At 40.2% G+C, this 16,189-nt stretch overlaps 2 pseudogenes and 4 gene segments (V, D, J or C); 2 read left to right on the top strand and 4 right to left on the bottom strand.

Annotated features, from left to right (window-relative positions):
* Positions 1 to 2,403: 2,403 nt before the first annotated feature.
* LOC114568586 (Ig kappa chain V region 3381-like) lies at positions 2,404 to 2,885 on the bottom strand. The segment is given in 2 exon segments: positions 2,404 to 2,726; positions 2,834 to 2,885. Coding segments are annotated over 2 exon segments (375 nt in total).
* A 619-nt stretch (positions 2,886 to 3,504) lies between these two features.
* On the top strand, positions 3,505 to 5,381 carry LOC114568585 (Ig kappa-b4 chain C region-like; annotated as a pseudogene).
* A 1,727-nt stretch (positions 5,382 to 7,108) lies between these two features.
* Positions 7,109 to 7,596, bottom strand: LOC114568584 (Ig kappa chain V region 3381-like). The segment is given in 2 exon segments: positions 7,109 to 7,437; positions 7,545 to 7,596. Coding segments are annotated over 2 exon segments (381 nt in total).
* A 793-nt stretch (positions 7,597 to 8,389) lies between these two features.
* LOC114568583 (Ig kappa-b4 chain C region-like) lies at positions 8,390 to 10,131 on the top strand (annotated as a pseudogene).
* A 1,461-nt stretch (positions 10,132 to 11,592) lies between these two features.
* LOC114568582 (Ig kappa chain V region 3381-like) lies at positions 11,593 to 12,065 on the bottom strand. The segment is given in 2 exon segments: positions 11,593 to 11,906; positions 12,014 to 12,065. Coding segments are annotated over 2 exon segments (366 nt in total).
* Positions 12,066 to 14,614: 2,549 nt separating this feature from the next.
* Positions 14,615 to 16,189, bottom strand: part of LOC114568581 (Ig kappa chain V region 2717-like) — a 4,745-nt gene continuing 3,170 nt past the window's right edge. The window contains 1 exon segment of the V gene segment in view: positions 14,615 to 14,937. Within this exon segment, the coding sequence occupies positions 14,615 to 14,937 (323 nt within the window).

Genomic DNA, 16,189 nt, shown 5'->3' with positions numbered 1-16,189 from the left:
AAAGCTCAACAACAGCTACTGGATGGATGTTGTGAAGAGATTGTTGAAAGTCAAGAATGATCTCAATGTATTTGTTGGGTTGTTGATTTGCATGTAGGAGAAATTGTGTTTTTGCATACTTTTATATAGAGACAGTTATAGGATTTCTTTTTTTTATTATTTGTATGAGTTCCTAATTGGCTCTTGTTGATTCTTTGGCATGAATCCAATAAGAACATGAGATTGTAATGTGATATGAATGGATGGTGTCATCTTGAGTTAGTGTGTGATTCAGCTGTCTGTGCTCTCTCTGCAGGTGATGGTTAGAGCAACTGGGAACAGCTGAGGATGTTCCCAGTAGCAGGAGGTTATTTAAGTCTGGATGCAGTGCAGCCCTCTCTCTGGCTGACTCTCCACTCTGCTGCAGCTTTGCTCCTCTCCCGTCTGCTTTAGTTCTCTACTCTGCTCCTATCAACCTTTACAACACCAGCACATGTGTATATTGTCCACTCACACCCATCACACAATACTAACTTCACTGATATCTACATCCCATCATTGAATTACTAAAGTTAAACCTACAAGTCCCTGCTTAAAAGCAGCACACCACCATTAAAAACAATCCACATTTGGGACAATGATGGCATTGATCCATTAAAAGGATGTTTTTACTGCACTAACTTGGACCTCTTCCATAGCTTGGACTTGTTAATGATACTAGTATTTTATTTAGTGTGGAAATATGCAAAAGAAAGGTTAAGGCCAGAAATGTCTGACATTGACAAACATATGAACACTCTTAAGGGGGGGCAGGTTTAAATGCATTTTATTTTTCATGAAAATGTTTCAGTGCTTTGTAAAGACAATTCAGCCACTCAGCTGGGATGACATGTGTCAAAAATGTACTTGGTTTTGAGAAGGATGATAATACCATCCTGTCCCCATATACCACTGAGTCCTCACATCCCACCATATCCTCACATACCACAACGTCCCCATATACCACCATGTCCCTATATACTACCAAGTCCTCACATACCACACACAGGGACAGGGATACAAGGTTGGATAATCAGGGCTGCTCGGACATTTAAAGTGCCTGGTTCTGTTCAAGCTGCAGTCACAATGTGTGGAGATGCTGCTGAGCTTTGAGAGGGGCCTCCGTCAGATGGAGAGTGGAACACATTCACTGCTGTGGTCCATCAGCAGGAGGCTGGAGGGAACGACAGAGGCCATGGACCGCAACTCAGCCCCCTCTCCCCACCCTAAAACCTCCATATCTCTGAGGCGTTTAGTATCCAGCGGTGTTCCAGCAGTGACTCCATCCAGCAAACATCCAGGCAGTCGCTCCAAGAGTCTCCTCACCAGAGGTCAACGCCAACGTGGAGCTCAGACAGCAAACGCTCCTGAAAAGGAAGAACTCTGTTTACTTCTTTTAGTTCTTTTGTTTCTGGATTTAAATTCAAATGGGCACGGTGTTGTATTTGTATTGACATCATTTGAAATAAACACATTTTTAAAGTGTTCAAACTAACTGTGGTTAATTGTACTTCTACAAGGTAGCTTGTATCAGTTGTTTCTTTCCTGTCGTAAGGTTGGATTTTACAAACACAACTTTAAAATAAACAGTTTTTTAACAAATAATTTCGTAGTAACTAATGTCTTACTTTCAGGGAGTGGGGGGGGAATGTGCTGCAAATACACTACATGCAAAAAGAAAGCATTCATTTGCACTTTATTGTTGAGTGCCATGGATTACTAGAAATCTACCCATAATCCCTTACTGTGTGATGTGGAAATGAGAAACAACAATGTCAAATGTTAGACATCCAATATTAGAGGATATATAATGTAAATGTCTATTTTCAACTCGTTCTGCACAAAGCAAATAGATTACCTTGCAGGTAAGAATTAAATTACTCTGAAATATATATTTAGGGTTGTTCTACTAGAGAAAGATCTCTGTCCTGAAATCCACGTACTAACTTCAACAATAATCTTATATAATCTTGATAGAATTTTATCAAACTGAAATCCAGTTTGAATTCGAGGTTTCCTGAGTGTCTCTTGTGCTCCAGTAGTAGGATAGTGTTATTGGGTCTTAACAGTCTGAATCTCTTTAGGAACTATTCTGTTCCAGTGGTTGTATTTTTGTTGCTAATGCTTTTCTCTTCATTCAATGAATATTGAAGATACAGAACTGTTATGTGTAAGTCTATGTGCTTCACTGATTATTGATGTATACATTTCATGTGTGTGTGTGTGTGTGTGTGTGTGTGTGTGTGTGTGTGTGTGTGTGTGTGTGTGTGTGTGTGTGTGTGTGTCCTCAGTGAAGTGTATCAGTCTCTGCAGTAGCTTCCAGCTGCAGCAGTCAGTTCAGTTTCTGTTCAGTCTGACTGAGGGAGGTTTTTGTACGACGCTTTTTCACTGTGTGAACACCCACTGGCTGTTGATCCAATGTGCACTCTGACAGTAGTAAACTGCTGCATCTTCAGTCTGGACTCCACTGATGGTCAGAGTGAAGTCAGAGTTTGATCCACTGCCTGTAAAACGATCTGAAATCCCTGATTGTCGATTGCTAGCTAAGTAAATGAGCAGTTTAGGAGTTTCTCCATCTCTCTGTTGGTACCAGTGTAGATAGCTCCCACCATGAACATTCTGACTGATCCTACAGCTGATGGAGACGGAGCCTCCCAGAGCAGAGCTCACTGCTCCAGGCTGAGTCACTGTGACCTGGCCTCTGGACTCTGAGGATACAGAGACAAAAACATAAAGCAGCGTCACGGTTTAGTCGGCTTCATTTCAGAGGGACGGATGTTGATAGAGGAGAGGAGTTTGATTCTCTGGACTTTACCTGTGAAGCAGCAGCAGAGGAGAGTCCAGATGAGGACGGAGATCAAAGTCATGTTTTTGATGAGGAGGATTTCTGTGTCTTCTGTTGTCATGAAGGACAGCTGTCAGTCATCCAGTGTTCAACTCTCAGGACTATAAACTCTCCCAGAGCACTGGAGCATGGTGCTGCTGATGCAAAGTGGCTCTCTATGGAAATGCTCTGACTGACTCCAACAGGGACTTGGATTACTCTGATGATGCTGTTCATAAATGGATCAATCACTTTATCAGAGTATAGCAAATTTTAGATTGTTAGACTTTTACAAGAAGTATTTTATTCCCTATGCCATACAGCCATTGAACACAGAATGACTCCATCAGGGACCACTTGTTATTTTATAAGATTTGCTTTCTTGAATTATGTATAGAACTTAACTGCTTCTATAACTTATCCACACTATCACTAACTTAGCTGCTGCTTTACACTATTGTATATTATTTCCTTTATATTCCGTATGTTTATAATGGTGTGCTGTGTTATGTGCATTGTATTTACCTTTGCTGTACTTTGGGAGAAGCCAAAGACAAATTCTCACTGAGGTGGACAATAAAGTCAATCTAATCTAATGTCTTCTGTCTCATTTAAATTCATTGCAAGAGAAGAAATTACATACATTATACATATATAAAAACATGCATAAAGGAAATCTGCAACACTGTGTTATTGTCAGTTATCTTTTCATAACAGCCTCATTTTGGTGAGTTTGTTTGTGTCAAAGTCAGAGAGCCGTGTCTCTCTACAGTGAGAGGTTTTTGTACGGCGGCTCAATGACTTTGTATCACTGTGGTGGACTTTTGGTGGAGGAACCAGACTGAATGTTGGAAGTAAGTCAAACTTTTAAAAAAATTTCCATTTCAGGAGCTTTTTTTTTTTCTTTCTTTACTTTCTGCACTCTTAACATTCCAGATTTGTGGAATATTAATCTATAATTTTTAAAGAAATATTTTGCACTAAAAGGCAAATGTTTGCTGTTGAAATAGAAAATTAAAAAGTTAATTGTAAGAAAATGAAATATTGAGTCAGAGGATAAATCATTATTTCCAACTTTAATGGTAAAGTAGCATCTTGAGGGCTTGTAGGTTTAGTTCAGTCTGACAAAGTCAGAGAGCCGTGTCTCTCCAACCAGACTGAATGTTGGAAGTAAGTTTCTGCACAAATACTAAAAACTATATTGTTAATATTGTAAAGTAATGATTTAAATTCAGTTTACAGTCGATGAAATACATTTTTAATAACTTTTAGTATTCACGTTTTTATTTCTCCTCCTTTATCATGGAGACTAACTCAGAGCAGCTTCACTAAACATTTCTTTACACATTTCTGTCAAACTGAAATTTAAATGACTTGAAGTGTGGAAAAGATAAAACTGAAAAACTGTTCTACAAGATTCATTTTTCATTTTCCACATCAATGATAATTGTTTAAAGCAAATGAAGATTCAAATATTCAAACAATTGAACAGAGCAAAGACAAAGATCGGTATTTGAAAATGTGCAACATCTCTTTACTGTGTCATGTATTGTTTCAAAGTTTGAAAACTATTTGAACAGTTTGGTAATGATGATCGAAATCCACATGAAGAACATTTGATGTTGTCAGCTCATTTTCTGGATTTGTTTCTATTACACTAAATACTTTAAAGTAATGTATAGTTAGGTTGGTGATGATCTTGATTTGGAGGTTTAAAGATTTGTCCAAAAGTTGACATTTTATTTCCAGTGTATAGTTAGATATATATCAGCTCATTGTGTAGATGATTCTCTCTGTGCTGATTTACATGAGAGGCTTCTTAAAGGGAAGTGAAACAATGTGTGAGTGAGTGACTGGTGGAGCAGAAAAACCATCTGACAGAAACTCCTTAAAGGGAAAACCAACTCTCACACAGTCAAGGTGTCCAAGTGTCTGCTGGTTGATTGACAGCTGTGTGGTCCCTGTCCTCTAAGCTGATTGGTGTCTCCTAGGTGATGTCCGTCCCACACTGACGGTGCTGCCCCCCCTCCAGTGAGGAGCTGCTGGAGGGGAAGGCCACGCTCATGTGCCTGGCCAACAAGGGCTTCCCCTCAGACTGGAGTCTGGCCTGGAAGGTGGACGGCAGCAGCAGCAGCAGCAGCTGGGAGGAGAGCAGGAGCCCCGGGGTGCTGGGGAAGGACGGCAAATACAGCTGGAGCAGCACCCTGAGGCTCCCTAAAGACCAGTGGGAGAAGGTGGGCTCTGTGACCTGTGAGGCCACCCAGGGCTCCCAGACTCCACTCTCAGAGACACTGAGGAGAGACCAGTGTTCCCAGTCCTGACCTGACTCACTGGGACTCTGCTACTGGTTTCACTCTGATACTGATCTCAGTCTGCTCTCTGCTACTCTCTCTCTCTCTCTCTCTCTCTCTCTCTCTCTCTCTCTCTCTCTCTCTCTCTCTCTCTCTCTCACTGTCTAATTACATGTTTCATTGATAAGTTTTGTTGCTTGTTGTACTTTTGATGATGTCATCACAATAAATCCCTTTTCATCAAATCAGCTGTTTTCATGTCTGTTATTGTAAAGAAACAGCAGACAGGGCTCACCCAGTTCTCATGGAATATTTGATCTTTTAAGCCGACGTGGACAAGAAGTCTCACACAAATGCTCAGAGGAATATGAATTTTAAAATTTAAAAAAAAAAATTTAAAAACCATCTGCTGAGGAAGATCATGTGATATGATTGGAAGCTCAACAACAGCTAATGGATGGACGTTGTAAAGAGATTATTTTGCTGTTTCCAAAGTGAAGAATTAACTTTTGGTCTCAGTGTATTTGTTGGGTTTTTGAGTTGCATGTAAGAGAAAATGTTTTTGCATATACTTCATATAGATGCAGGCATATGATTTCTGTATTACTATTTTTATAATTACCAAGTTGGGTCCTCTTGATTCTTTCCTACAAATTTATACGTCGTTTAAAAGGTTCAATAATTAATTATAATGGTTTTAACTGACCCCACACAATGTGACACAAGGTACACTTCATATTTTTAGCAACATTGGAACAAATGTCTGTTTGAATCAGCTGTGTACATAACCTCAGACATCTTACCTGGACATATTGGTATCTTTGCTCTTTTACCTGTTTCTCTCAAACAGTACAGTGTATAACTGTTTCATTCTTATTTTGTGTTTGTATAAAAAAAAAGGCTTTCTGATCTTTCTCTGTATAAATACCGTATATGTTCACTAACTAGTGTAAAACAAGACACCTGCTTAGGCTTTCAGTTAAAATTCCAGTCAGCAGTGTTTATTAGGCACCAGACTGAAATCTATTCTGTTTTGAATGCGTGGTTAACAGTTTTGACAGCAGTGTGTTAGCATTTGAACAAAGTGCTGTAAATCTACAGTGTTGTGCACGTGTTTAAAGTAATGGGATAAGTGTGTAGAGTTTTGAAAACTGTGTTCAAGCAATGGAAAACCAACTAGAGTTTGGTCCACATGAACTGCTGCTGTGCAGACTGGAGGTAGAGTTTTGCACATGTGACCCCAGTTGTGCCCACTGTCGTATAGCAATCGGAAAAAACTGTAATGTCCATCCCTCATTATTAGGTGGTACCACTGGTTTCTACCGAATGGTAAACAGCAGGTCAGTGTTAATGGTACTCTCTCAGAGTGGAGAACTTGAAGCACCGGAGCCCCCCAGGGTTGAGTCAGTTCACCTGTCCTTTTTACCCTTTACACAGATGAGTATAGAAGCTATAATCCCAACAACTATATCATTACATGTTCTGATGATACTGCCATCCTAGCTTTAATAAAAAAGGACAGTGATCTATCTAACTACCTTTCAGAGATTCAAAGGTTTGTAAAATGGTGTGATGACAAACACCTTTTTCTGAATGTTAAAAAAACTGAGGAGATGTTGGAAATAGATGTAAAAATTAATTTGTCCCTGTGTCAATAAAGCTTTTAAATAGCAGATAAACTAATGTCTAGGTCAAGAAGGACTGGGAGGATCTCTTTGGTTTTACTACAATTAAATGATTTACTTAAAGAGATTAGTGTTTTAGGAACCTTGCTGTGTTGTTTGTTCAAGAACATCTATGTATGTTTTTCACACACATTGTGGAACAAAAAGTTTATCTTATAGTCTTACTGTGTGTGTGTGTGTGTGTGTGTGTCCTCAGTGAAGTGTATCAGTCTCTGCAGTAGCTTCCAGCTGCAGCAGTCAGTTCAGTTTCTGTTCAGTCTGACTGAGGGAGGTTTTTGTACGACGCTTTTTCACTGTGTGAACACCCACTGGCTGTTGATTTGATGAACACTCTGACAGTAGTAAACTGCTGCATCTTCAGTCTGGACTCCACTGATGGTCAGAGTGAAGTCAGAGTTTGATCCACTGCCTGTAAAACGATCTGGAATCCCTGATTGTCGAGTGCTAGCACCGTAAATGAGCAGTTTAGGAGTTTCTCCATCTCTCTGTTGGTACCAGGCTAACTGTAGATAGCTCCCAACATAAACATTCTGACTGGTCCTACAGCTGATGGAGACGGAGCCTCCCAGAGCAGAGCTCACTGCTCCAGGCTGAGTCACTGTGACCTGGCCTCTGGACTCTGAGGATACAGAGACAAAAACATAAAGCAGCGTCACGGTTTAGTCGGCTTCATTTCAGAGGGACGGATGTTGATAGAGGAGAGGAGTTTGATTCTCTGGACTTTACCTGTGAAGCAGCAGCAGAGGAGAGTCCAGATGAGGACGGAGATCAAAGTCATGTTTTTGATGAGGAGGATTTCTGTGTCTTCTGTTGTCATGAAGGACAGCTGTCAGTCATCCAGTGTTCAACTCTCAGGACTATAAACTCTCCCAGAGCACTGGAGCATGGTGCTGCTGATGCAAAGTGGCTCTCTATGGAAATGCTCTGACTGACTCCAACAGGGACTTGGATTACTCTGATGATGCTGTTCATCAATGGATCAATCACTTTATCAGAGTATAGTAAATGTTAGATTTAGGGTCCCAAGGACCTGCTGGAACATTTCCAAGAAGTATTTTATTCCCTGTGCCATAAAGCCATTGAGCACAGAATGACTCCATCAGGGAACACTTGTTATTTTATAAGATTTGCTTTCTTGAATTATTCATATAACTTATCTGCTGCTACCTGCCCATTTACTCTATTGTATATTGTATTCTTTATAGTCTGTATGTTTTTAATGGTGTGCTGTGTTATGTGCATTGTATTTACCTTTGCTGTAGTTTTGGAGAAGGCAAACACAAATTTCCACTGAAGTGGACAATGAAGTCAATCTACTCCAATGTATTCTGTCTTATTTAAATTAATTGCAAGAGAAGAAATGAAATACATTTTACATATATAAAAACATGCATTAAGGAAATCTGCAGCACTGTGTTATTGTCAGTTCTCTTTTCATAACAGCCTCATTTTGGTGAGTTTGTTTGTGTCAAAGTCAGAGAGCCGTGTCTCTCTACAGTGAGAGGTTTTTGTACGGCGGCTCAATGACTTTGTATCACTGTGGTGGACTTTTGGTGGAGGAACCAGACTGAATGTTGGAAGTAAGTCAAACTTTTAAACTTTTTATTTCAGGAGCTATTTTTCTTCCGTTACTTTCTGCACTCTTAACTTTCCAGATTTGTGAAATATGAATCCATAATTTTACACAAATATTTTGCACTAAAAGGCAAAGGTCTGCTGTTGAAATAGAAAATTGTAAAGTTCATTGTAAGAAAATGAAATCTTGAGTCAGAGGATAAATCATTATTTCCAACTTTAATGGTAAAGTAGCATCTTGAGGGCTTGTAGGTTTAGTTCAGTCTGACAAAGTCAGAGAGCCGTGTCTCTCTACAGTGAGAGGTTTTTGTACGGAGGCTCAATGACTTTGTATCACTGTGGTACACGTTCGGTGGAGGAACCAGACTGAATGTTGGAAGTAAGTTTCTGCACAAATACTACAAACTATATTGGAAATATTGTAAAGTAATGTTTTAAATTCTGTGTACAGTTGATAAAATGTATATGTATTCATGTTTTAATTTGTCCTCCTTTATCGTGGAGACTAACTCAGAGCAGCTTCACTAAACATTTCTTTACACATTTCTGTCAAACTGAAATTTAAATGACTTGAAGTTTGGAAAAGATAAAACTGAAAAACTGTTCTACAAGATTCATTTTTCATTTTCCACATCAATGATAACTGTTTAAAGCAAATGAAGAATCAAATATTCAAACAATTGAACAGAGCAAAGATAAAGATCGGTATTTGAAAATGTGCAACATCTCTTTACTGTGTCATGTATTGTTTCAAAGTTTGAAAACTATTTGAACAGTTTGGTAATGATGATCGAAATCCACATGAAGAACATTTGATGTTGTCAGCTCATTTTCTGGATTTGTTTCTATTACACTAAATACTTTAAAGTAATGTATAGTTAGGTTGGTGATGATCTTGATTTGGAGGTTTAAAGATTTGTCCAAAAGTTGACATTTTATTTCCAGTGTATAGTTAGATATATATCAGCTCATTGTGTAGATGATTCTCTCTGTGCTGATTTACATGAGAGGCTTCTTAAAGGGAAGTGAAACAATGTGTGAGTGAGTGACTGGTGGAGCAGAAAAACCATCTGACAGAAACTCCTTAAAGGAGAAAACCAACTCTCACACAGTCAAGGTGTCCAAGTGTCTGCTGGTTGATTGACAGCTGTGTGGTCCCTGTCCTCTAAGCTGATTGGTGTCTCCTAGGTGATGTCCGTCCCACCCTGACGGTGCTGCCCCCTCCAGTGAGGAGCTGCTGGAGGGGAAGGCCACGCTCATGTGCCTGGCCAACAAGGGCTTCCCCTCAGACTGGAGTCTGGCCTGGAAGGTGGACGGCAGCAGCAGCAGCAGCAGCTGGGAGGAGAGCAGGAGCCCCGGGGTGCTGGGGAAGGACGGCAAATACAGCTGGAGCAGCACCCTGAGGCTCCCTAAAGACCAGTGGGAGAAGGTGGGCTCTGTGACCTGTGAGGCCACCCAGGGCTCCCAGACTCCACTCTCAGAGACACTGAGGAGAGACCAGTGTTCCCAGTCCTGACCTGACTCACTGGGACTATGCTACTGGTTTCACTCTGATACTGATCTCAGTCTGCTCTCTGCTACTCTCTCTCTCTCTCTCTCTCTCTCTCTCTCTCTCTCTCTCTCTCTCTCTCTCTCTCTCTACAGATTCATCACAATTTGAAAGTTCATCTTGTGTTGCTTGCAGTAATGCTGATATTCTCTGTATGTTAAAACAATAAAGACAAATGTATCAACTTAATGTCGTCCGAGCTTATTGATCCAAGAATGACTGCCGTCATGTGTTCCTTTCTTAAATGAACATCTACAGTATCAATGAAATCCTGAGAGAGTTTTTCTCTGTAGCATTTCCATGAGATGATTCTTTTAGAAAGAAGTGATGAGATGATGTAATGCAGGTCCCATCTGCTCGGTGCAGCCTGACAGGGTTTAGCTGTGGTGTCCTACAGCAGGTATGGAGCTGGTGGGAAAGGATGAAAGTCAAACTCTGGTCAGCACCACTGTTACTGCTCTCCTTGACAAAGTCAATGTGAGAGAAAGTCAACAGATTCTTTGGGTTTTTCTCCCAACAATAATGGTCACCACTGTCATCTAATGTGTCTGATCTAAAGCAGGTAACAGGTAGATGGGAATGACCTGCTGTGCTGTGCACTTTGATACAGAAGTGGTTTTAGATCTTGTGGTAATCTGATCTCCTCAGTGCATAACTTCATATCACATTAACTGTTCTGATAGGAACTTTTTTGGGCATTTATGTTTCTAGTAAAACTTTGTTCATCACAATGTGAAAAGAGTCTTAAGAGTCCACCACTGTTTGTTTCATTAGCGATAGAAGTTGACACACGTTCTTCTCATCATATTCTGTTCAAAGTTCCCAAAACAAATACTGTCTTCTCTCTGTCGTCATTACAGTCTGCTGCAGCCAAAGACTGGAACTATCTGCAAAAAACCACTAAAGCTGAAAACTTGTATCTTCATGTCAGCTTTTAACAACTCTGTTATGGACCTTCTCTCTGATACATGCGGCTGTTTTGGGAACCACAAGCATTCCCTCCCCATTATCTGTCTGCTGTTTACTGTTGCCCCATGCTGATTGTTGTTGTCTTGCTGCTGCTGTTTAGCTCTGCATGTTGAATTAGTGCTTGTGTTTGTTGCTCGTGTTCTGTCGTCGTTTGACACCATGCTTGTGTGCTAGACTGTATGTCATTTCTGTTCTGCTTGCTGTGATTGGGTGGAAGTAGTGGAGGTGTTGGAAATGTTTGGATGTTTGCTGTCATCTTTTTAACTGACAATATGATATTTCTCTATCAGCCCTTACACCCTCCCTTAAGAGGCTTTCCCTTTTGCAAAGTTGCCATTGTATATGTATATGTGTTTTAAATGACTTGCCTGGATAAATACAGGATGAAAAAAATAATAATTCAAAAACTCAGACAGGTCTGTGTCCACAATGAAACTAATAATGAAACATGTTGTTTTGGTAACTGTAATGGGACTATTTTTACAAACTCTTGGTAATTTATTGTATTTATGTGTGTGTGTGTGTGTGTGTGTGTGTGTGTGTGTGTGTGTGTGTGTGTGTGTGTGTGTGTGTGTGTGTGTCCTCAGTGAAGTGTATCAGTCTCTGCAGTAGCTTCCAGCTGCAGCAGTCAGTTCAGTTTCTGTTCAGTCTGACTGAGGGAGGTTTTTGTACGACGCTTTTTCACTGTGTGAACACACCCCCACTGTGATAACTCTGACAGTAGTAAACTGCTGCATCTTCAGTCTGGACTCCACTGATGGTCAGAGTGAAGTCAGAGTTTGATCCACTGCCTGTAAAACGATCTGGAATCCCTGATTGTCGAGTGCTAGCACCGTAAATGAGCAGTTTAGGAGTTTCTCCATCTCTCTGTTGGTACCAGGCTAAATGGTTCCCACCATGAACATTCTGACTGGTCCTACAGCTGATGGAGACGGAGCCTCCCAGAGCAGAGCTCACTGCTCCAGGCTGAGTCACTGTGACCTGGCCTCTGGACTCTGAGGATACAGAGACAAAAACATAAAGCAGCGTCACGGTTTAGTCGGCTTCATTTCAGAGGGACGGATGTTGATAGAGGAGAGGAGTTTGATTCTCTGGACTTTACCTGTGAAGCAGCAGCAGAGGAGAGTCCAGATGAGGACGGAGATCAAAGTCATGTTTTTGATGAGGAGGATTTCTGTGTCTTCTGTTGTCATGAAGGACAGCTGTCAGTCATCCAGTGTTCAACTCTCAGGACTATAAACTCTCCCAGAGCACTGGAGCATGGTGCTGCTGATGCAAAGTGGCTCTCTATGGAAATGCTCTGACTGACTCCAACAGGGACTTGGATTACTCTGATGATGCTGTTCATCAATGGATCAATCACTTTATCAGAGTATTGATTAGGATCTTTCAATAACACTTTGACTTCTTGACAAATCTTTCAAAATGTTCGATTTAGGCTTCCCAGGACCAGCTGGAATATAAAAGAAGTCTTTTATTCCCTATGCCATACAGGCATTGAACAAAGAATAACTGCATTTCTTTTGCAATTTTTTAATATTTGCTATCTTATATTTTTTTATTAGACTTATTTGCTGCCACCTGCCCCTTTGCACTATTTTATATTGTATTTTGTATACTCTGTATGTTCTAAATGATCAACACTGGCCTCTTAACGGCTGGGAGCAGAGAGGCAGGACACATATGCAAACACACAGAGTCAGTGAACTGTAGCTGTCCTCAACATGTCATGCTGTTTCCCCCTCAGTGCTGACAGCATGGACCTACATACAGTGGCAAGAAAAAGTACGTGAAGCTTTTGGAATTCAATGGTTTTCTGAATACATTTGACATAAAATGTGATCTGATCTTCATGTAAGTCAAGGGTAATGACAAATATAATGTGTCTAAAGTAATAACACAACATTTTTTTGAGCTCCCATGTCTTTGTTGAGAACAACTAAAAAAACTGCATCGTGCTTGTGCAAAAAGTACGTGAACCCTTGAGTTAATGACCTCCAAAAAGCTAACTGGAGTCAGCTTTTAGCACACGTGGAGTCTCGTTAAGATAATGAGTTTGGAGGTGTGGACTACAGCTACTTTGACTGATAAAAAGCCCTCAAACTTTTGGAGTTTGCGCTGCACAAGAAGAACACACTTATGTGAGCCATGCCTCGCCAAAAAGAGCTTTCAGAGAATCTATGATCAAGAATTGTTGATTTACATGAAGCTGGCAAGGGTTACACAGTTATTTCAAAGACTTTAGAAATTCATTGTGCAAATTTCAATTTACAAGTTCAGATTTTTTTACAAGCTCTCGTGTTTTTTTTTTTTCAGACTTCAAATTCAGATCACGTGTGTGAATATTTTTTACAAGTGCAAATTTTAGTTTTACAAGTGCAAAGTTTTTCAGACCATGTGTGTGAATATTTTTTACAAGTGCAAATTTTAACATACAAGTTCAGATTTTTTGTTCTGCAAGTTCTCACATCGTATTCTACAAGCTCTCACGTTTTGCACCATATTTACCTTCATATTATTCCATAGCTTGGACTTGGAAGAAGTAACAGACACTATTACTGATTACGTAACATTTTGTAGAGATAACGTGTTAACTCAGAAGTCTATAACTTTGTATCCCAACAATGAATCTAATATTTCCAAGGAAATTAAAGAGTTTTTAGTCCGTAGAAAAATAGCATTTAAAAATGGGGATATTGTGGCAATGAGGAATATCCCAAAAAAACTCAATAGCAAATTATTAAAGGCAAGGAGGAAGGAGAAGGAGACATTTGAACCCCACTGCTCCATTATGAATATGAAAAAAATGTGGGATCCCATGAAATTTAGGACAAACCTGAAAAACCTCTTGAATTAAATAACTTTTATGCAAGGTTTTGATTGGCTGAGTTCTAGTAGGATAAAATAGAGGCTCTAGACTCATTACCTGCACTGAATCCCCCAAAAATCACTATTGACCAGCATGTAGTACAGAGTCTTTTCTCACCCACCTGCCCTAGGAAGGCTGCTGGACCAGACGGCATTTCTGGGTCTCTGCTGAAATGATGCAGCGTAGAGCTGGCAGAGGCCTTGGGTCCAGCACCACCTATTCATTAAAAAGCTGAATGACCTTAATGTCCATCCCTCATTATTAGGTGGTACCACTGGTTTCTACCGAATGGTAAACAGCAGGTCAGTGTTAATGGTACTCTCTCAGAGTGGAGAACTTGAAGCACCGGAGCCCCCCAGGGTTGAGTCAGTTCACCTGTCCTTTTTACCCTTTACACAGATGAGTATAGAAGCTATAATCCCAACAACTATATCATTACATGTTCTGATGATACTGCCATCCTAGCTTTAATAAAAAAGGACAGTAAAAAAAAAAAAGTAAAAAAAGCTTTTAAATAGCAGATAAACTAATGTCTAGGTCAAGAAGGTCTGGGAGGATCTCTTTGGTTTTACTACAATTAAATGATTTACTTAAAGGGATTAGTGTTTTAGGAACCTTGCTGTGTTGTTTGTTCGATAACATCTATGTATGTTTTTCACACACATCTTATCTTATAGTCTTACTGTGTGTGTGTGTGTGTGTGTGTGTGTGTGTGTGTGTGTGTGTGTGTGTGTCCTCAGTGAAGTGTATCAGTCTCTGCAGTAGCTTCCAGCTGCAGCAGTCAGTTCAGTTTCTGTTCAGTCTGACTGAGGGAGGTTTTTGTACGACGCTTTTTCACTGTGTGAACACATCCTGACTGTTGATTTCATGATAACTCTGACAGTAGTAAACTGCTGCATCTTCAGTCTGGACTCCACTGATGGTCAGAGTGAAGTCAGAGTCTGATCCACTGCCTGTAAAACGATCTGGAATCCCTGATTCTTGCTCAGTAGCACGGTAAATGAGCAGTTTAGGAGTTTCTCCATCTCTCTGTTGGTACCAGGCTAAAAAGTCAGAATTATAAACATCCTGACTGGTCCTACAGCTGATGGAGACGGAGCCTCCCAGAGCAGAGCTCACTGCTCCAGGCTGAGTCACTGTGACCTGGCCTCTGGACTCTGAGGATACAGAGACAAAAACATAAAGCAGCGTCACGGTTTAGTCGGCTTCATTTCAGAGGGACGGATGTTGATAGAGGAGAGGAGTTTGATTCTCTGGACTTTACCTGTGAAGCAGCAGCAGAGGAGAGTCCAGATGAGGACGGAGATCAAAGTCATGTTTTTGATGAGGAGGATTTCTGTGTCTTCTGTTGTCATGAAGGACAGCTGTCAGTCATCCAGTGTTCAACTCTCAGGACTATAAACTCTCCCAGAGCACTGGAGCATGGTGCTGCTGATGCAAAGTGGCTCTCTATGGAAATGCTCTGACTGACTCCAACAGGGACTTGGATTACTCTGATGATGCTGTTCATCAATGGATCAATCACTTTATCAGAGTATTGATTAGGATCTTTCAATAACACTTTGACTTCTTGACAAATCTTTCAAAATGTTCGATTTAGGCTTCCCAGGACCAGCTGGAATAATATAAAAGAAGTCTTTTATTTCCTATGCCAAACAGGCATTGAACACAGAATAACTGCATTTCTTTTGCAATTTTTTAATATTTGCTCTCTTGTATTTTTTAATAGACTTATTTGCTGCCACCTGCCCATTTGCACTATTTTATATTGTATTTTGTATACTCTGTATGTTTTAAATGATCAACACTGGCCTCTTAACGGCTGGGAGCAGAGAGGCAGGACACATATGCAAACACACAGAGTCAGTGAACTGTAGCTGTCCTCAACATGTCATGCTGTTTCCCCCTCAGTGCTGACAGCATGGACCTACATACAGTGGCAAGAAAAAGTACGTGAAGCTTTTGGAATTTAATGGTTTTCTGAATACATTTTTCATAAAATGTGATCTGATCTTCATGTAAGTCAAGGGTATTGACAAATATAATATGTCTAAAATAATAACGCAACATTTTTTTGATCTTCCATGTCTTTATTGAGAACACCTAAAAAAACAGCATCGTGCTTGTGTAAAAAGTACATGAACCCTTGAGTTAATGACCTCCAAAAAGCTAATTGGAGTCAGCTTTTAGCACACGTGGAGTCTCGTTAAGATAATGAGTTTGGAGGTGTGGACTACAGCTACTTTGACTGATAAAAAGCCCTCAAACTTTTGGAGTTTGCGCTGCACAAGAAGAACACACTTATGTGAGCCATGCCTCGCCAAAAAGAGCTTTCAGAGAATCTATGATCAAGAATTGTTGATTTACATGAAGCTGGCAAGGGTTACACAGTTATTTCAAAGACTTTAG

This window comes from Perca flavescens, chromosome 14 (genome assembly GCF_004354835.1).
Source record: "Perca flavescens isolate YP-PL-M2 chromosome 14, PFLA_1.0, whole genome shotgun sequence".
NCBI lineage: Eukaryota > Metazoa > Chordata > Actinopteri > Perciformes > Percidae > Perca > Perca flavescens.
The sequence above is the reverse complement of the archived record's forward strand: the minus strand, read 5'-3'. Positions and strand labels throughout refer to the sequence as shown.